We start from the raw sequence: 21,997 nt of genomic DNA, 5'->3' as shown, positions 1-21,997 counted from the left end.
GTTCATACTTTGCATCTCTCTCTCTCTCAAAAATAAACATAAAATTTTTTTTATAGTTTAATGTGTTTAAACAAAGGAAGTTATTAAAAGTGTACTGAGATCATAAAAAATGACCAATAAGATTTGAAAAAGAAATCATTTCTGTAAATGACAATTACTGAAATCAAGTGGCACACGAGGAAAACAGGAGAGAAAACTAATAGGAGATAGCAGTTGGCATTTGCAGTTACTCTGTGACCGAGTGCTAGAACTGGGAACACAGGAAGCCAGGAATCCTATCCCTCAGGAGACAGCCTGGCTAGGGAATAGACCTTTGCATAGAACCTTCTAGAGCATACTGTAGCAGGTGTGGAGTGGAGTCCACGAAGGAACATGTGGGATAATGGAAAAGGTGAGATGGAAACCATTCTCTTCTTTTGTTGACATCACCTTAGCACCACTTCACTGATACTCTAAGGTATCAGGCTAGCAGTCTCCACCACCGTCCCAGAATGTTGATGGGGTAAGGGTTGGAGAAGAAAAAGAGATGAGGAAACATCAAGAAATGACCACAAGTTACTCACAAATAACTCAAAAAATGCTTCTGGGTATTATTAGGCCCAACGTATATGCACACTCGAAAACTTTTTTTTTTTCCAATTTTACATTGACTTTTTGCAAGTTTTTTTTAATGAAAACTTACTGAAATACTGAATACTTTTTTTTTAATCTTTATTTTTGAGAGAGAGAGAAACAGAGTGTGAGTGGGGGAGGGGCAGAGAGAGAGAGAGACACAGAATCTGAGGCAGGTTCCAGGCTCTGAGCTGTCAGCACAGAGCCTGACGCAGGACTTGACCTCACGAACTGCAAGATCATGACCTGAGCCGAAGTCAGATGCTTAACTGACTGAGCCACCTAGGATCCCCAAAAAACTTTTTTTTTTAATGTTTGTTTATTTAGAGTTAGAGAGTACGCGAGCAGGGGAGGGGCAGCGAGAGAGGGAGGGAGTCCTAGGCAGGTTCCACACTGTCAGAGCAGAATCTGGTGCAGGGCTCGATCTCACAAACTGTGAGATCATGACCTGAGCTGAAACCCAGAGTCGGACATTCAATCAACTAAGCCACCCAGGTGCCCCCACACTTGAATTCTTTTTTTTTTTTTTTTGCCTGGGCACCCCCCCCCCCCCTTCCCCTGTGGAGCCAATGACAGCTTGCGGACTGCTGGAACCCACACTAATTCTTAAAAATAGATAGCCCACTAACAAAATTCATTGAATATGAATAAGCCCAAAGAAAGATCAATAGAGCTTGATGGGTTCTGCACAAGAGAATTTGGAGCATGGAAAAGCTGAGCACCTGGGAGCAGATTTCCACATGCCCAAGGTATTTGTCGTCTTGGAAAATGGCGTTTATTTTACAAATATTGAAAGCACATTCTGGGTTCTCTCTATATAAATTACAATTGGTAGACAGGTCTCTGCCTTGCAGGAGCTTCCAGTCTGGTGAGGTAGAGAAGGTAGGCAGGAACCTGTGCCACGGTGGGTGGAGAAGGCAGAGTACTGTCAGGGTCCAGAGAAAAACTTTGAGGCTTTGAGATCACAGAAAGCTTTTGGAGAGGTGGCATTCGAGGCTGGGCCTTGACATTTTTCTCTGGTTATGAGGAAAGACTACTTGTGGGCAGGTTAATGCGGACAAATGGTGGCAGTGAAGCACGGGGTTAATGGGTAGCAGTAACCAGGGAATTGAGTTTCTATTTTCTCCAGCTCTTTGAGACTTTTCAAAGTTACAGAGAGCTGAAAGAAATAGTTCAATAAACTATGTGTACCCTTCACTTAGATTCACCAATTGTTAACATTTGCCACATTGGCATCTCAATACACATTTTTTTCTTTCTTTTTTTGGGGAGGGGTGGAAGGTGAATTACTTGAAATCGGTTGCTGTCATTCTGGCACTTTAGCCTTGAATACTTCAGCTTGTATGTCCCAAGAACAAGGACATTCCTCAACACGACCAGAGTATCACGATCATACCCAAGAAACTTAACAATGATACAATAATAGTATTTAATATGAACATATTTAAATTGCCCCAACTGTTCCAATAACGGTAGTAGTTCTCTTTAGCCCCTGTCCCCAGATCCAGGATCTAACTCTAGGGTCACACATTGCACACATAGTTCTCATGTCTCTTTAGTTTCCTTTTAGAAGTTGGAGGTGGGTGGATAGGTGTATCTTGTGTCATTGTTATTTTTGAAGGGTCTAGGCGGTTATTCATAGAATGTCCCACAAACTGGGTTTTTCTATTTTCTAAGGATTTCAGGTGGAATGTTTTTGGTTAGAATGCTACAGAGTTGATATGTATTTTTCACTGCCTTGAATCAAGAGAAACATCCTTTTGTCTCATTATTGGTGATGCTGAGATCGATCACTTGGCTAAGGTGTCTGCCAGATCTTTCCATTTTCAGGGCACTTTTACATAAGTAATTTGTAGGTCGGGGGGGGCGGGGCGGGTGATAATCTTAGACCATTCACTTAGACCAGTGATTTTAGCATCCATTGATGGTCCATTTCTGAATCAATTTACTTCACTAGAGTCTGCAAAATGGTGAGTTTTCTAAATCTAACATTCTTTTCACATTCATTCACTGGCAGCCTTCTGTAAATAGCACATTGCCCTTCCTCTTTTCTTTTTCTTTCTTCCTTCCTTCCTTTTCCTTATTCTTTCTTCTTTCTCCCTTTCTTTTCTTTCCTTTCTCCCTTCCTCCATCCATTCCTTTCTTCCTTCCTTCCTTCCCTCCCTCCTTTCTCTGCACTTGATCTTAGCCAAAAGGCCTAGAAGCGATCTTCTCTCTGAATATTACTATGGCTCATGGTTTCCCCTTACATTCAATGTGCCACAATCTGTTGCTGTCATTTTTTTTTTTTTTTTTAATGTTCAAATTGTCCCAGATTTAGTCAGTTAGAATCCCTTCATGCTGGCTCCCGAGTCCTTTTGACATGTCCCCATCTCTATTTGAGCACTTCTTTACTTTTAGGCACAAGTTGTTCCTGACTCACCTTGAACTCTGCTAGCCCCATTCCTTTTTCCCAGGAGCCTTGGATCCTTTTAGTGGGGAATGGTATTTAGAAACCTAGATAAACCTAGTTTACTGGAGTAAGGGGTTCGAGGGAAGTAGGAAAAAGACTGAGGACAGATTGTGGAGGGCCTGGAAGGCCAGACCAAAGAGCTTGATTTTACCTTGTTGACTTTAGGGAGCCAGCCATTGAAAGCCCAGAGCAGGGGAGTGAGGTTTTGTTTGAAATGCCTAGGAAAGGAAAGAGGCAGGGGACAAATAGGAAGACTTGCTAGGTTTGCATGTATTGAGAGGAGACTTAGAGTTGTGTCAGTTGAGGGATAGAGTAGTGATAGGTACTTAGAAAAGGAAGTGGAAATAGACTGATGCAAACCAGTGAAAACAAAAGAAAAGAAATGTAATCAGTTCACCATGTGGATCATCTATGAATAATAATCATAAGTTATACACTGAATGTGGATTTAACCAATTGCAATAATTATTTGGGGAATATGATTGAATGTGTGTGGTATTTGTGGGGGAGGTGAGACCTCATCTTCCATTGAAGAATGACAACAGCTAACATTAAAACTGAGAAACAAACATAGCAACATATATGTTATTTCGAAATCTGTCTCTCTCTCAAAAATAAATAAACTTAAAAAAAAGAAATTGGAAATTTCTTCCATAGATTTTTTTTTTGAATGTTTATTTTTGAGAGAGAGTGTGTGATTAGGGGAGCAGCAGAGAGAGAGGGAGACACAGAATCGGAAGCAGGGTCCAGGCTCTGAGCTGGCAGCTGAGAGTCCCATGTGGAGCTCAAACCACAAGCTGTGAGATCATGACCTGAGCCGAAGTCCTCCGCTTAACTGACTGAAACATTTAGGTGCCCCTAGGAAACTTCATTAAAATGGAATCCGGGGGTTGCCTGGGTGGCTCAGTTGGTTAAGCCTCAGGCTTCGGCTCAGGCTATGATCTTGTGGTTCAGGAGTTTGAGCCTTGGGTCAGGCTCTGTGCTGGCGGCTCAGATCTTGGAGCCTGCTTTGGATTGTGTCTTCCTCTCTCTCTGCCCCTCCCCCATTCAAACTCTCTCTTGCTCTCTCTCTCTCAAAAAAATAAAACATTAAAAAGAATGAAGTTTCCTTTTACCAATTTAACACAGTTTAACAATTTGAAAATGAGTGCTTGAGGGAACAGGAAGTGGATGGGGAAAGTGCTCTAGGGCTGATTTTTGTAGAACTATTTGTTGATGTTTTTTATTGCTGTTGTTTTTTAATTTTTATTTTTTAATGTTTATTATTTTTGATACAGAGAGAAGAGAGACAGTATGCGAGCGGGGGAGGGGCAGAGAGAGGGAGACACAGAATTTGAAGCAGGCTCTAGGCTCTGAGCTGTCAGCACAGAGCCCAAGGTGGGCCTGGAACTCACGAACTGTGAGAGCATGACCTGAGCTAAAGTCGGACCTTACCTGACTGAGTCACTTAGGCGCCCCTGTTGTTGTTTTTTAAAGTACATTTAAAGTTTTCTTTTGGGGAACTATGTTCATTTTACCATAAAAAAGACATAATTTTAATGGAGTTTAAAACTTTTACTTGTAAGTAGGTTCCATGCTCAACGTGGGGCTTGAATTCACAACCCTAAGATTGAGAGTAGCATGCTCTACCAATTGAGAGGCACCCCTAAAACATTTCAAAAGAAGAAAGGCATTATAGTAGTAGTTTTGGCCAGAAATAATAGAAGCCTGAAATAGGATGCTGTGGGGATGGCAGGAAAAGGACAGTTCAAGAACTGACATTGTCTGGTTGATCCTATGCCCGTGGAGCTCAAGAGAGGTCAAACCTGAGCCCGTGAGGTTGTGAGGAAGGTGGGCCGTTAATAAAAATGAAAACCATTCTGATAAAGCAGATGATGGAGGGAAGGAAGACGGTAAGATTGTGGCTCTGGGATGTTCTGAGTTTAAGGAACCAGCAGGACAGGGAGGAAAAGCCCAGGCAGGAGCGGGAACTGTCTAAGCAAAGGTTTGTGCCTGCATCAATGAACGAGGACTATGTGGCAGGGCATAGCTCCACATGATACAGACCACAGAAACAGATCTTGCTGACTGAGCTCATGTCCTAAAACTACCCAGTGGAGATCCATGTACGGAAATGGCTATACTTCCTTGGACAGTCTTATTCCTGCGACTAAGCAGCCATAGCCGACTTGGAGCAATAGAAGCTTTGGTGCAGATCCCTGGAAGCTACACATTTTAATCTCTTCCTTTTTGGATTAACTTGTTCATTCAAATGTTAGGAAAGAAAACACATTGAACAATGAATTTTGCCAAAATTATGGTAAAAAAAAAAAACAACTTGAGAGTATAGTAAAAGCGGATGTGGGCTGGAACAATTGGGAAAAGGCATTAGGAAGGAAGTATTGGGTTGAAATGCACAGAGGAGAAAAAAGTCCATTTCCAGCGGTGGGTAGGAATAAAGCTAATGAATTCTGGGAATTAGGAGGAAGTAGTCCAGTAGGGGCTTGCTGGGTTAAGAGTCTGAGGACTGAGGAGGCACCTGGGTGGCTCAGTTGGTTGAGAGGCTCAGGTCATGATCTCACGAGGCTTGTGAGTTTGAGCCCCGCATCAGGCTCTGTGCTGACAGTTCAGAGCCTGGAGCCTACTTCAGATTCTGTGTCTCCGCTTCTCTCTGCCCCTCCCCAGCCCACAATCTCTCTTTCTCTCTCTCTCGAAAATAAATACATGTTAAAAATAAAAAAAAAAAAAAAAAGAGTTTGCAACAAGAATCAATGAAAATATTAGAGCAGGAAACTGATAGTTACATTAACAGTCTCTTCCATTTTTTTTCTTTCTTTAAAAAATTTTTAAATTTATTATTATTCTTTTGAGTAAGCTTTATGCAAAATGGGGCTTGAACTCATGATCCCGAGATCAAGAGTCACATACTCCACTGACTGAGCCAGCCAGGCGCCCCCTATATTTTTCCTCAACATCTTCAGGACAAGATGGTAAAATCTCATGTTAATCAACTTTATCACTTGTAAATTTGGCCCACAGAAGTGGAGGACACCAACCAAGCAAGAGTCACATTAAAGTTTGCTATTTTTTTTTAAGTTTATTTATTTAATTTGAGAGAGTGGGCACAAGCAGGGCTGGGGCAGAATGAGCGTGAGAGAGAATACCAAGCGGGCTCTGAGCTGTCAGCACAGAGCCTGACTTGGGGCTCGAACTCACAAACCGAGAGATCGTGACCTGAGCCGAAGTCGGACACTTGACCCACTGAGCCACCCAGGTCCCCGCTGATTCTCCCATTTTAGATCTCTGCTTTACCAACACCAGGGCTGGATTCAGCTTACAGTGGCCCCAAGCGCTGAAATGATGATGGTCCCCACTCTCATGGGCAGTTAGACACTATTTTGAAATATCAATTTTTCCAAAATTTGTCTCTTAATGTTGTTGGAGTCCTTATCCTGTGTGTAGTCTGCTACCGGGGATCTAGTCCTGCAAATGTCCGTCCCATTAGTCACCTCGTCTGTGCCTCTCAAATCTGTCCACCTGTCTCCCTTGATTTTGTTACATTTGGGTCCCTTGGTATCCCCGCCACAAATAACTACGTCACTCTAGCCATCACACGCTGTGGCCCGGATGATCACTTTCGTTGCCACCCTCATCTCTTGATAACTTTCCACCTCAAAATCCCTACGTTTTAAGGTGTGCTGTCCTGAATCTATCAAGAAGGCTCTGCGGCTCCTTCTGCCTAGAATGTTCGTCCCTCATTTCTCTGCTTAGTGAAATGCTACTCACCTTTTCACAATCGACTCAAATGTCCTGTCTTCCGAGGTTGCTTATAATCCTTTTAGAAGAAATAGCTACCGAAGGAGGATGCAGTCCTATCTCTGCTAGGTGGCCAGAGGAGGCTCCATTGGGATGGCGACTGACCTGGTACTTACCCTTCCCTGGGGGGAGACTTCTCACCTCAAGATGAGAAGAAAAGGGTCTGGCACTGCCATGCACCCCCGCTTTCTCCGCCCTGTTGAAGAACAGGCTGGGGAGGTGTGTTCTGAGGCCAGTGAAGATCTTTGAACGGAAGGGGACAATTTAATTAGGGAGAGAATTATCCGTGAGTGTTTCGGCTTGTCCTGGATAGGACATAGTTTGGACTATGTGGGTGTAGTGTGCTCGGGGAAGCAGCTCAAATGTCGTCACTCTCCAGGCAGTTACTGCTGTCTTCGGACTGCACTACCGACAGCACTCTTCACCGAACTGGCATTATTCGTGCCTCGTGTTTTCTCAGAACAGTCTCTGTCTTATTTTTTGTTTTTCCTCTGAAGCTCCCAGTCCAGAGCCCTCAACTTTGGAGGTGCTACGAAAGACTATTAGAATTAATGGATGTATCTTTACTAGGTATGTCTTTTAGTATATTTTTCCAAAGAAGCTCCTGTATGATCCTTGCCACCAAGCCCCCAAAAGCAAGCATCATACTAATATCCACATCTCCACCACACTCTCTTCCAGAAGTTAACTTTGGGGTGAGCAAGACTGGGGGCTCAAGCTGTTCTTGAGAACCTTCGCTTGGGTAAGATCTTGGGGCTTATTCCCGCCAACCCCTCCTCTCTTTCCGCCCCACCCGCGCCTCCCCGGGCGTGGCCGAACACGGCGCCTTTAAGGAGGGGGCGGAGCACGGTGGAAAGACAAAGCCCCTGGCCGCGCGCTCCCCCTCCCCCTCCGGCGCACCACACGGACAGTGGTGCCCGGATGTCGGTGTCGCCGTCGGTGACAGATGGCGCAGTGTCTGTATATGTTGAGGGACTTCTCTGGTCTGACCTCTTTGAATTCCAGGCCTTTCGGTCCCCCGCTGACCCCCATTTTCAACTCCGCCGCTGGAGGCCCGCAGGCCTGTCACCAGCGCTTACATAACGTGACCTTTCACCTCTTCATACTGCCCTCTGGTGCGCTGCAACCCAACTACGCGGCCCGGAAAGGGGGCGGGACCCAAGCGCAGAGCGGCAGCTCCCGTGAGCCAGTAGACCGTGAGCGCTGATCGGCTCTCCGCCTATTGGAGCATTCGCCACCGGCGCCACAGGGGAGCAAGTTAGTGTGTGCGCTGACCGGGCGGGGGGGAGGAGGGGAATCTCCCGCCATTTTTCAATAATTTCCTCCGGTGCAGCTGAGGAGGAGTCGTGACTGCCGAACGCGGGGACCCGTAGCGAAGGTTGGGCCGGAGGCTGCCGGGCGGCGCAGCGGTGTGCGTGGGAGTTCCGTGTCCCTGCGTCCCGCTGCATGGCCCTCGCGCGGCCGCGCCAGCACTGAGGGAGCCGAGTTCGCGCCGCCCTCTCACCCCTCCCCTCCCCCACCCCACCCCCGGGAGCCAGGCGCTCGCTCCGGGCCGCGGGGCCTAGTGTTGCGCCGCGGGCTCGCCGAGGAGCCGCCGCCTTCCGGGCCGCCGCCGCCGCCGCCGCGATGGCGCCGCTCCTGGGCCGCAAGCCCTTCCCGCTGGTGAAGCCGCTTCCCGGCGAGGAGCCGCTCTTCACCATCGCGCACACTCAGGAGGCTTTCCGCACCCGGGAGTATCCTTTCCAGCCTGGCCGCCAGGCCGCCCGCGGGGTGGGGCGGGGTGGGCCGGGGGCTCGCCGGGCCCGGCGGGCGGCGCAGCCCGCCCCTGTGGCAGCTGTCAGCGCGCCCGGCGCCGGCGGGCCTGCACCCCCGGGCGGGAGCTCGAGCCCGCCGTTCCGCGGGGTGGGCGGGCGGGGGCGCGGGCCGGCCCGGGGCCCCGTGCCCTCCATCCTTTCCCGGCTCCGCACTTTGTCCCCGGGCCTCGTTTTCGAGGAGCGGCCCCCCTTTCCCCCGGGTGGCATTAGGCCCTAAGTACGAACGGGAGACGGGGTTCCTTGGCTGCTTTTCCTTTTTAAATTAAACCTTTCTCTTGAAGTTTTTGAAATTGTACCCACGCGGCCTCGTGATCCGGCTTGTGCAAGATTTTTTTGTGCGTTTTTTCCCCATCTCTGCGGGGGCACTTGGGTTTTTCTCCTGCCGAGTGGACTTTAGGCTGGTCGTGAGCTGACAGGATCGTGAGGCACATACCCCAGAACGAATTCCAGACCGGGGAAGGGGAAGAAAAAGTTATCTTGGAGGAGATGATGCCTGCCTTCCCCGGCATGCACAGGTTTGAAATGTTGACGATTTAGGAGGAGATCGGTATCTGCCTTTAAATGAACATATAAAAAATACCAAGACCTACTTAACGGTTTTATGTTGTATTTTAGGAACAGGAGGCTGATGTTTTAAATAAGACGCATCCTCTTTTCTAATCATTGTTTAAGGTTTCTTGTGTAAGCTTGAAGTCTTCTAGTTGTACGACTGTTATTTACTTTTTTTTATGGATGCCAGATGAGTCCTTTTGGAAGCACAAGTGTAAAAAAGGAGTAGATTTCTGAATCAACGCTTTCTTTAGGAGTGAAGGCTAAATACATTGAGTTTCATCAGCCCTTCCTTTTGGAAGGACTTGATTTCTTAGTTTCTGTTTGCTTGCTTGCTTGCTTTCTTCAGCAGTGAAGGCTAAATATATTGAGTTTTATCGGCTCTTTTCCTTTGGAAGGATTTGATTTCTTAGTTTCTGTTTGCTTGCTTGCTTGCTTCTGTATGGGAGGAAGTGTCCCTGTGAGCGATGATATCATTTGATTTCACTTCATTTTGATCCTCTCTTTGATATAATATGATCTTTTACAGGATAGCCTGTTTCTTGTTCCAGTGCAGTTTGTGGATGTAGGGTGTTTACATACAAAGGGGTCTGGAAAGTGAGCCTGTGCTGGAGGAAAGCTCTTGGAGAAATATAGCTAGAGCATCTTGTAGCTGAAATGGATCTTGGGGATGGTTGGATTCTCTAGCCTCATTTGCCAAGTGAACCCAGAGGGTTGGTGGACTTGTTAAAGGTCAAACACTCTGAAATGATGATGAGAGTTAGGAGTAGAATGCAGTGCTTTTCTACCTTATCCTTGTAAGCAAATCCAGAAAAGAAGGTGGAATGCTTGGTTTTTCGTATTAGTCAACCTCTGTCAGTGGTATGAGATAAGGTGCATTTTAGGGAGGGATTCCATGATAATCTGGTTCTTTTTCTTGTCCTGTAAGGACTTTTGTGAAGCTTTGGAGAAGTACTCCAACCGCTAAATCCATCATTATTCTAAAGGTGTCCTACTTTGTAAAAAAAATATTTAGCCCCATCAGTGGGGTTAAAAAAAAATTACTGTGGGAATCTGCCATATCCTTTTCAGATGTTATTCAAATATCATTTTTTGAGCAGTTGGTGGATACTCACACACTAGTATTACCAGATGTTTATTTTTATGTCTGCTTGGAGTGTAGCGTAAGACACACTCAATAGAGACAAGTTCCAAGTCTGTGATAGGTGTTGAGCCATGTGAAAAATGGCTAAAAGAGAGCTAATTTTTTAGAATTGGCAGTACAGGCTTTTTCATATCGTTTACAGAAATAGGTGAAATGTAATGATATATATGAGGAATTTCTCTTAATGATGACAATTGAAAATTGAAACCTGCACCTTTTATATGTTAGGTATTTTTAAAAATTCTTCATTTTAAGTATTTTCTATACCAGTATGTAGAACCAACCCCTTTAACAAAGGAGTCCTTACATTGCATTGCATATTGAGGGGGAAATTGCTTGCATGGGAATTTCTACAAGTGGAAGCTCTTTGAGGATGGTTTTAAACAATTGTGCTGTGTGGTTGGCAGGTTGGTCTATTTCTTTATTAGGCTTTTAGTGATTTCATAGAGAACAGGTATGTGGTTGGTTAACAGCTGCATTTAAAGTATACTGTTTCCAGTTCTTAATATTTACAATTATGTTTTTAATAGGATTTGATCTTTAATTTTCTCCTAATACCTGCCTTTTGATTGCATGTATATGCAATAGCAAATCAGTATAACATTTTATTGACTTAAAGCTTTCAGTGATGGTATGTTCTTGAAGGCTTTATTGTACCTCTTCATTAAACTTCCAGTGGTAGTTGTGAATGATGCACACGTTTAATGACTAGGTTTTATATATTGATGATTACGTTTTTTGTATTATAGGTTTGAATTTATGGGACGTTACTTCCTAGGTTAATACTAAGGCAATACACTAGATCTTTCTGGGAAAGATTATCAGAATCAGTTCTTCATGTTATTATCTGGCGATAGGATAATACAGTGAGTAAGTCAAGATAGGTTTTAAGGAGAAACTGAAGCTACAAGCAGCCTGCTGAGGGTAATATGTTTGTTGTATTGCTTTACTGTCCTGCTTTGTAAAGCTTGGAAACATCTACTTCATAACCTTGTAATATTAATATATGAGAGCTTTTATTTTATTTTTTTCTTAATGTTTACTTATTTTTGAGAGACAAAGAGGCAGCGTGATGGGGGAGGGGCAGAGAGAGGGAGACAGGCTCTGGGCTGTCAGCACAGAGTCTGGCGGGGGGGGGGGGGGGGGCTAGAACCTATGAGCCCCACAAATTGTGAGATCGTGACCTGAGCCCTTGAAGTCAGAAGCTTAGCCGACTGAGTCACCCAGGCGCCCCTATGAGAGCTTTTAGATGGTATAATGAGGAGGGGCTATTAGAACATAGTTAATCAGGCTCTAGGCAAGAGTGACTACAGCCAAGTTGTAAGAGCTGGAGTTAAATTGTAGTTGCAAGCCAGGATTTTATTGGACAGTTGGAATAATGATTTCTTAGGTTGGTTTTTATAATTTAATTTCTTAAGAGTGAGAAATTAAACTAGATTAGAATTGTTTTTAACTTGATGACAGACTGTTCCAGAGACAGAAAATAGGATAAAAAGCAAATCTGGAGCCGGTGCTTTGTCATTTCACTTAGAACTCTTAGGGTTATAGTTATGCTTATTTAACCTCCGTACTTTTCTGGGCCACTTCCTTTCAGGCTATCAAGTACTTTTATTGAAAGAAGGCTAAAGAGGACAATGAAGCAGCATATTTTGAGGAGGTAGCTCTTGAACTCATGAAAAAGTAGATGCATAATGACATATATAGGATTTGAGAATATCTTGTCATTTATGACTTACACAACCTTTGGAGAATTGCTTTGACATTTTGTCTGCAATTATATGTGCAACAGTGGCTGGAACATAAAAACCTCAATTGGCATTTGCTCTGAGTAGTTATTTGAGAGTAAGTGACTTATTTTGGTAACCTAAAATCTGAAATAAGATTTAGAGGCAGCTGACTCAGTATCCTTCTAATGGGCTTTTTTCTCTTCTTTTTAATTTTTTTCTCTTTCTCTTAACATAAGACAAAGTAACAACCAGAGCTGAGTTACATAAACTTAAAAATATCCAATGATCCAATGTTGGGTTGTAGGACTTTAAGTTTTTGATTTTCGGAATTGTAGATTACTAGTTAAATTTTTCATGTATTGTCAGAGGGCATGCATTCCTAGATGTGAATCTTAGGTAGACAGTGCTGACCAATAGAAATATAATGTGAGCCACAAGTAATTAAATGTTTTCCAGCTTAACCGACTGAGCCACCCAGGCACCCCCAGAGAGAGAGAAGCTTAAGCAGGCTTCTTGCTCAGTGCAGAGCCTGATGCACATGGCTCAATTCCACAACTCTGGGATCATGACGTGAGCTGAGAATCAAGAGTTGGGTACTCAACCGACTGAGCCACCCAGGCTCCCCTCTGGTGGCAGAAAGATCTGGAGGATTCTCTGGTGGCTTTTTGAGTTTCTTGGAAGTGGCATCTGTCATGTTTTTCATCTGTTGGTCAAAACAAGGCATGTGGCCGAGGCTAACATCAGTGGGGAGGGAATGGGCATTACTCTTCATAGGAGGCATTGCAAGCCACAGGGCAGAGGGTGGAGATGTAGAATCCTTTTATGGAAGGGAGGTGAATATTTGTAAATAATACAGTCTCCTATGCTTCAGGGTTCAGGGAATGTTTCAGGGGAAAGTCACTTTTAAGTTCATATCTAGAGTATGATTAGGGTAGTTAGATCAAGAAGAGAAGAGTTTGTGAACTTGAAGATTCTTAAATTTTAATGGAAAGAAGTTTTATATAGCTAGAGTGAAGAAATGGGAATTGAGATAGAGTTGCTTAGTGGTGAGATATACAAAGGGGCTGGACCATATAAGTCCTTGGGAGATAGGCTGAGGAGTTTGGATTCTGCCTTAAATATATTGGAGGCTGTTCAAAAATTGGAGCAGGAGGCGCTTGGGTGGTTCAGTTGGTTGAGCATCTTTTGACTCTTGTCTTTTGACTCGATTTGTGTCAGGTCGTGATGATTCATGGGATTAGGTCCTGCATCAGGCTCTGCACTGCTTGAAATTCTTTCCCTCTCTCTGCCCCCTCCCTCTTTCTCTCTCTCTCTCTCTTAAAGTAAATAAACTTTGAAAAAAAATTCAATCAGGATGGAAGCAGGCTTTTAGGTTGAAAGCTCACTGTGGCTGCAGTGTTGAGAATCTAGCCCTGAGACTAGTGAGGCAGTTACTAAATAAACGAGGCAATAGGTAATGGTGATCTGAACAAATATACTAGCCCTTGAGAAGTACAATAGATTACAGAAATAAATTTGGTAGATTTGACAGGATTTGGTAATTGGGGAGGAATCAAGGATTGTATTTTGGTTATCACTTGGTTAGTTGGTCATTCTCTAATAATAGAGAATGCTGGAAGAGGATCTGGTGTTTTTTTTCTTTTTGTTTTGACTGGGAATGGGGGGTGAAGATAGGAAGTTTAGTTTGGGTGCTAGAAATTATTTGCATGTAGATAGTAATTGAAGTTATGGGCATTGATACTGCCACCGCGAATGAGAATGTTATGTTGATAGTGATTTTCAAAGGATGGTGGGAAAGCCATGTATCCAGGTAGAAGGGTCTTGTATTGTTTGAAAAACTATAATCAGCAAAAAAATTTGATATTTAAATATGTATCATTTGAGAAAAAAAGTTTCCCCCTTTTTTTCTTCTTAAAAGAATAAGGAGTACCTGGGTGGCTCAGTCGGTTAAGCGACCGACTTCGTCTCAGGTCGTGATCTTAAGGTTGGTTGGTGGGTTTGAGCCCCGCATTGGGCTCTGTGCTGACAGCTCGGAGCCTGGAGCCTGCTTCGGTTTTTGTGTCTCCTTCTATCTCTGCCCCTCTCCTGCTCGTGCTCTGTGTCTCTCTCTCAAAAATAAACTTAAAAAAAAAAAAAGAAGAAAGAAAGAATAAAAACCACTAAGTAAAGCTCAACAAAATCTTGATTGGTGGAGTGATTTTCAGTAATGTGGGAGCCAGAGGATTACTTCCCAGTGCGAATGTATTTGCATTTCAGGGGCCTGAGGGCAAATGAGATTTTAAAGTAAGCTGTAGAACTGAGTTTAAAAACAAATAAGATTGAGTAAAAGGATGTTTGGGTGAGAAGCACAAAGGACCTGAGGAGGATTACCGGTGAGGTCAATTAAAATGTTTAAAACTGTTATGGCTAGGTGGGAAGGGAGGATCAGAGGCTGAATTTAAATAATGGCTCTGTTGTGGAAGAGGAAGGACTGAACTGAGAAAAACCTAAGTGGTTGCAATTAGGGATTGAAGAGCTGAGTATGCTTCCCTCATTTCTGACTTGGACACTAGGGCCATTAAGAGAGATTGGGAATAATTGCTAAGGAGCAAGTTTAGGAGGGAAGGGAAGGGGGTAAAAAGAAGAGTTTAGAAAAAGTTGGATTTGAGCATCTAGGTGATACCCGAGTTGTATGTTGTTGGCTGCATAGGTCTAGATCAAAGGAGAATCACTGGGCACATGACTCCTACTTTTAAAAATAACAGCTAATAACAGAAACTTAATAATCTTTTTAAAATTTTTTTTTCAACGTTTATTTATTTTCGGGACAGAGAGAGAGACAGAGCATGAACGGGGGAGGGTCAGAGAGAGAGGGAAGCACAGAATCGGAAACAGGCTCCAGGCTCTGAGCCATCAGCCCAGAGCCTGATGCGGGGCTCGAACTCACGGACCGCGAGATCGTGACCCGGCTGAAGTCGGACGCTTAACCGACTGCGCCACCCAGGCGCCCCTATAATCTTTAAGATCTATTTGTTTTATCTCACATTCTCTCTGATTACACAGTGAATTTCTTCAGTATAACTAAATAATGTATTAGAATGTTATCAAGCTCTTTAATTTTTTTTTTTTTTCAACGTTTATTCATTTTTGGGACAGAGAGAGACAGAGCATGAACGGGGGAGGGGCAGAGAGAGAGGGAGACACAGAATCGGAAACAGGCTCCAGGCTCCGAGCCATCAGCCCAGAGCCTGACGCGGGGCTCGAACTCCCGGACCGCGAGATCGTGACCTGGCTGAAGTCGGACGCTTAACCGACTGCGCCACCCAGGCGCCCCTAGAATGTTATCAAGCTCTTTAAATGCTTTAATAAATCCACTTTCTTTTTTTTTTTTTTTTTCAACGTTTATTTATTTTTTTTGGGACAGAGAGAGACAGAGCATGAACGGGGGAGGGGCAGAGAGAGAGGGAGACACAGAATCGGAAACAGGCTCCAGGCTCTGAGCCATCAGCCCAGAGCCTGACGCGGGGCTCGAACTCACAGACCGCGAGATCGTGACCTGGCTGAAGTCGGACGCTTAACCGACTGCGCCACCCAGGCGCCCCAATAAATCCACTTTCTGATTCTTTTTTTTAAATTTAATTTTTATTTATTTTGAGAGAGAGGGAGGCAGACTCCCAAGCAGCCTCCGCAGTCCACGCAGAGCTCGATGTGGGGTTCAAACTCATCAACCGTGAGAACCGAAATCAACTGAGCCGAAATCAAGTCTCTTAACTGACTGAGTCACTCTGGCGCCCCTGATTCTTCCTGTCATGATTCACCTCCCCCCTCCCCGTGCAAACAGACAGAAACATAATAATTTATCTTATTGATTAGTTATGATAATGTCACGTTGGAAGTCATGCTATTTCCTTTTTTCTCTATAAATTTTTATAAATTTTCAGTGAGATTGAATTTGTGTAGCTTTATATGGAAGCTTGACTCCTGGTTTTTACTGGTACTCTATTTTGTTTAATCATTTAAATATTAGTATCACCTCTCTGGTGAGGAAAATAGATTTAAACTGTTTTGTTTTTGGCAGATCCAGAGAATGCTACAGTAAGGGAAGGTGCTCATACTATTGGCTAAAACTACTATTTTGGGTTATCTATGCATTTGTCCCTGTCATCTATCTTTGCACTGATTTCAAAGAATCTCTGTATATTTAAAATGAATTACTTGTTGAGTTGTGAGGTAGTATTACAGAGGGAGCTGCTTAAATACTTTTATTTCAACTACTATAAAAAGTGTCACTTGGAAAGTACAGAGATTGGCAGCTAATTCTCTAGTTGTGGTGTCAGTTTATTTTTTTGGGTAGCATCTGTTGCTGTGCATAAAATAAATTAGTTAACTTGTCATTTGAATTTGAATGTGTCTGGCTGATAGTGAATTCCAGTTGGGACGATGTGGAAAGTTACCATTTATATGGCACTAACTTGTAGGATGTTTTCTTCCTCCATCTGCCTTACAAAGACCGAACAATGTCTGGTAAATGACTTGTGAGTGTAGTATTATTGGAGGCAACATAAAGGCTGGATAAATATGATATCGAAATTATTTTTAGGGCTTTATGGAATTTATTTTTTAAACTCAACAGGTGTTTCCAAAGTAGGCTGGAAGCTTATAGTAAGTGGATCATTAGCTGGTATATAGGGCTATTCAAATTGCCTGTGAGACTGGGGTAGTCCTCTCCTCTTTCTATGGAAGATTGTTAAACTTGCTGACCATCTAAGTTAGGTAACAATTCCACGTACCTTGCATTCTTATTCCTTACAACTTGTGTTTAATTTACCTTTACTTTGTCTTACAACTTTTTAGTGCTGTGGGAATCTGAAACAGGTGAATTGAATAAATCACATTTGTACTAAAATAGTAATATTTTATTTGTAAAACAAAAACATGACAAACCGTTTGAATCATACTTTGGCTTTAATAATTTTGTTTGGATTTGCCACTTGAAAACTGTGATTTCAATTTTACCTTACGCTGTACAATATAGAAAGGTTGCCATATTATAGACTTTTTTCTGTGTAAGTAATTTGTGGATGTGGATGAGTTTTCTCAGTTGCTTGATTATTATTTTCCTGAGCGACTGCTAACAGAGAGTATGAGGCCCGCCTGGAAAGGTACAGTGAGCGCATTTGGACCTGTAAGAGTACCGGAAGCAGTCAGCTAACACACAAGGAGGCCTGGGAGGAGGAACAGGAAGTTGCTGAACTGTAAGTAATAGAAGCATTGCCCTTCTAGCACCATCTTCAAATTATTGGGAAAGAGGGAATATTAACAGTAAAGCAATATTTGTATTTAAATTTATGGGCATACATTAGAATACATTAGTATAATGTATTGGTATCTGAGTGCCTTTGCCTAGTGGCATTTTGCTGGTAACAAAGTACGTGGAATATATCGTTGTATGTACACTTATTTAGGGTATTTACCAGGCTTTTAAGTGTTCTTGCTCTATACTTTTACCTTGTAAATATTCTGGAAATGTTCTAAGCAAAGGAAGCTGACACAATTTGGAGGTAATACAGGGGCAGCAAATTAGAAAATTTTCTTTATTTTGTGGTCATTTGAAATTTAGGACAGTCTTTACAGCGGCTATCAAAAAAAAAAAATTCACAGTTTGGAGTGCCTGAGTGGGTCAGTCGGTTAAGCATCCAACTCCTGATTTTGGTTCAGGTCATGATTTCATGGTTCGTGAGTTCAAGCCCTGCATTGGGCTCTGCACTGACAGTACAGAGCCTACTCTGGATTCTATTTCCCTGTCTCTCTGCCCCGCCCCTGCTCTCTCTTCTCTCTCTCTCTCAAAATAAATACATAAACTTAAAACACTTGTGTATGTTGAAAGTGCCTACTCATATGGGTATTCTCTCAGAGAAAATACTCAGAATTTGGGCAGTAGGAGCTTGCAAAAGATACATGGAAACTAGGGGTGGTAATAAAACAGAACTCTTTTGGGAATTGGGAATAGAAACTTTTTCTGTGGACTTTTCATTGACTTCTGTTGGTAGCAGATAAGCAGAGAGCATACAGTTTAGTAATCTAATACTGTTCTGCTTTTTTGCTGGTGTAATGACACTAGGTTCAGTTAAGACCTAGTTCTAGTAGTGGCTCCATCACTGACTAATAATTAGCTGAGTCTGTTAATCTGGTGCCTGTTTCTTCTTTGCTTGGTCACTTACATTGTTCCATTTTGGGTTAGTGTTATTACTTTAAAAGAAATTGTTTTTAAATGTTTGTTTATTTTTGAGAGAGAGAGGGAGACCAAGGATCTATCTGAAGTGGGCTCTGTGCTGACAGCAGAGAGCCCAATGCGAGGCTCGAACCCAAGAGCTGTGAATGAGATCGTGACCTGAGCCGAGTCATGCAGCTGCTTAACTAACTGAACCACCCAGGCCCCCCCTAAAAAAAATTTGTTTTGTAATGTTTATTTATTTTTGAGAGAGAGAGAGAGAGAGAGAGACTGAGTGCGAGAGGGGGAGGGGCAGAGAGAGAGGGAGACACAGAATCCAAAGCAGGCTCCAGTCTCCGAGGTGTCCGCACAGAGCCTGATGCGGGGTTTGAACCCACGAACCATGAGATTATGACCTGAGCCAAAGTTGGATGCTTTGCTGACTGAGTCACTCAGGCATCCCTGGATTAGTGTTAATTACATATGTGTCTTGTTTAGTGTACTAGACCAGGAGTTGTGCAACTTTATCTGTAAAGTGTCACTTAGTAAATATTTTAGGGTCTCTGTCTCAGCTATTTGTCTGTGACATTGTACAGTGAAAACAGCTATAGGTAAAATGTAAATGAATGTGAATGGCTGTAAATAAAAGAAAACTTTATTTACAAAAACCGGTGGTCGGCTGAATTTGGCCCTTGGGCTTTTGCTGACCCCTACAGTAGCTTGTGGATTTTAAGAAGAAAATCTTTTTATTTATTTATTATTATTTTTTAAATACAATTTATTGTCAAGTCAGCCAGTATACAGTGTGTACAGTGTGCTCTTGGCTTTGTGAGTAGATTCCCATGATTCATCACGTACATCCGGTGCTCATCCCACAAGTGCCCTCCTCAGTGCCATTACCATTTTTCCTGCCCCTGTGCCCCTCATCAACCCGCAGTTTGTTCTCTGTATTCAAGAGTGTCTTATGGTTTGCCTCCGTCTCTGTTTGAAAGTATTTTTTTCCCCTTCCTAGCTTGTGGACTTCTTGAGGGCAGGTCTCATATTTGACTTATTCTTGAATTGGTTACAGTGCTGAGACACTATCCTCTGCACTATATGAGCACTTACTGTTTGCTTTTTGCAAATAGAGATAATGTTGCCTTCTCTGGGTATCTTTTTGAGACAAAAAGTTGTGTGTGTGAAAATTATATGTAAATAAAAGATAGTAACCATTAACCTACAACAAAGAGTATGAAGAGTACTGAAGTGGAAATCAGTTATTATTACTCTTTGGGAAAAATCCAAAGAGAATCCATAAAAAACTGTTAGGAGTAATAAGAGAATTCAGTTTCAAAATATAAATAAATTGCTTTCCTCCACACAAAGAGGCAGTGGGAATTTAGAGGGTAGAGACTAACCTGGAATTGTTAGGGAAAACTTCATGTGGCTCTATGAGGAAGGTAACACTTGAAATATAGTTTGTACCAGATTATGGAAGACAAGATGAGCTATTCGTATTATTCTGTGAACAATAGGAGGACAGCAGTAATTTTTGAACAGAAGAGAAACATGGGATGGTTTTGGTGATTGATGTTTAGGCTTTGAGATTAATCTGGGAACTGTGTAGGAAGAGTTCAAGAAGGAAAAGCAGGTGGGAAGTTGATGTGGGCTTGCTAGGATAGTATTCAGGTAGAGAGTGATGGCATTATTGGGAATAGAAATAATGAGTTGGAGTCTGTAATCCTTCCTGAAAAGAGGGTTTGGGGCCATAACTTTGGGAAACTGCTACAAACTTCTTGAAAAGTCATAATACTTAGGGTATTTAAGATTTTCAGAAGACCTCCAGTAAAGAAACTGTAGCTTGGTTTAACCTTGTGGATCTCAAACTTACTTGATCTTAGAAGCCATTACAGCAGAGTGAAGTTCTAAAGAACACAGATGGGGGAATGTTTTATGTGATTCGATAGTGAACAGAATATAGAGAATGATGAGAGGGATTACTGAAAAAGTATGATTATACAATTTTTATTCAAGAAGAAATCTTTTTTTTTTTTTTTTTTTTGGTTTATAAAAGTAACGCATACTTGTTTAAGTATGTAAACACTACAGAGTTAGTAAAAGAATCTGAACATCATCGTCCATCCTCACTCCCCAGAAGTAGCTGTGGACAATGAAGTTTTAAAAAGCTTGGTGACTGGGAGGCTTATTAATAAGCATTTATAGGGGCCAGGAAAGGCCTCATGGAGTTAAGGAAGTCTGAGGACATCTTTGGAGGATGATTAAGCTGGGAGGGAGGATGGTGGGGAGAGGACAAAGGTAAAAGCCTTAACAAAGGCAGGGAGACTAGAAGCTTATTGATTGGGACTGGGAAAAGCAGATATAACTCAGGTATATTTTAAGGCAGTATGGTAAGAGATTTTAAATCTAGCAGTCAGTTGGAGGAACATTTTTAGTTATGAACAGAGTGGGAATATGATGATAGTAAGCCTAATACTTGGATGTGTACGAATGTTCTCATGCCTGGTCCTTCCTTGCCTTGCAACACAAATATTAATTGATCCGGCCAGAACTGGAGATCTTAAATTTTTTTTTTTTTTTTAATGTTTGTTTATTTTTGAGACAGAGAGAGACAGAGCATGAACGGGGGAGGGTCAGAGAGAGAGGGAGACACAGAATCTGAAACAGGCTCCAGGCTCTGAGCTGTCAGCACAGAGCCCGACGCGGGGCTCGAACTCATGGACCGTGAGATCATGACCTGAGCCGAAGTCGGACGCCTAACCCACTGAGCCACCCAGGCGCCCCCAGAACTGGAGATCTTAATGAGTTTCCATTTAGATTGCTTCCCATTTTCTGCTATCATGAAGAATCCAGCAATGACCATCTTTGTGCACATGTTGACACTTTTTAAAAAAAAATTTTTTTAACATTTATTCATTTTTGAGAGTGAGAGAGAGCATGAGCAGGGGAGGGGCAGAGAGAGAGGGAGACACAGAATCTGAAGCAGGCTCCAGGCTCTGAGCTGTTAGCACAGGTCCTGACGTGGGGCTCGAACCCATGGAGTGTGAGATCATGAAGCTGAAGTCGGACGCTTAACCAACTGAGCCACCCAGGCGCCCCAAGTTGACACTTTTGATAATTGTCAAACTGCTTTCCAAAAGAGTAGAAACCTAGGCTGTCAGCTGTGCATGAATGCACATTGCACTCTTTCCTTGCTTATACTGGGCATGTTCGTGAGTTTAATAAGTAGAAAGTAGCATTTAATTGTTTCACTTTTGCAAGAGCTTTGGAGTTCAAGTCATGGTTCCAGTCCTTCCTGATTTATTTTCCTTACTCATAAAATCAAAATTCTACACCCCTCCTGAGGCATTGTGGGTACTAACTGAATGAATGCATAGGGAAGCATTTTCTTGATGAAGGTGTAACACAAATAGACTCAAGTTACAGTCTTCTAAACAAAAATGGGCAAACTATAAAAACAAATGGGAAAATGTTCAGCCTTACTACTGATGATGTGCCTGTTACTCTTATTTTCCAGATGAGAAAATTAACCTGGATAGGTCCATCTGACAGAGTTCTTTACCAGTTCCTTCTTTGTTCTGTATGCCACATGGTTTTTAATCTTTGTGTTCTCAGTGCCTCACTTAGCTTTGCTAAAGAAATGTTTTTTTTTTTTAACGTTTATTTATTTTTGAGACAGAGAGAGACAGAGCATGAATGGGGGAGGGGCAGAGAGAG

General features: G+C 42.8%; 1 protein-coding gene across 2 annotated transcripts in view; it reads left to right on the top strand.

Moving 5' to 3' along the window:
* The first annotated feature begins 8,088 nt into the window (after nt 1–8,088).
* The window catches only part of BAZ1B (bromodomain adjacent to zinc finger domain 1B), a 76,267-nt gene continuing 62,358 nt past the window's right edge, over nt 8,089–21,997 (top strand). For both annotated transcript variants that reach the window (XM_045461622.1, XM_045461621.1), the window contains exons 1-2: nt 8,089–8,592; nt 17,211–17,327. In XM_045461622.1, coding sequence (XP_045317578.1) covers nt 8,486–8,592; nt 17,211–17,327 — 224 coding nt within the window. In that variant the 5' untranslated portion in view covers nt 8,089–8,485. The remainder of the gene's footprint in view (nt 8,593–17,210; nt 17,328–21,997) is intronic.

The sequence above is a fragment of the Leopardus geoffroyi genome, chromosome E3 (genome assembly GCF_018350155.1).
Source record: "Leopardus geoffroyi isolate Oge1 chromosome E3, O.geoffroyi_Oge1_pat1.0, whole genome shotgun sequence".
NCBI lineage: Eukaryota > Metazoa > Chordata > Mammalia > Carnivora > Felidae > Leopardus > Leopardus geoffroyi.
The sequence above is the reverse complement of the archived record's forward strand: the minus strand, read 5'-3'. Positions and strand labels throughout refer to the sequence as shown.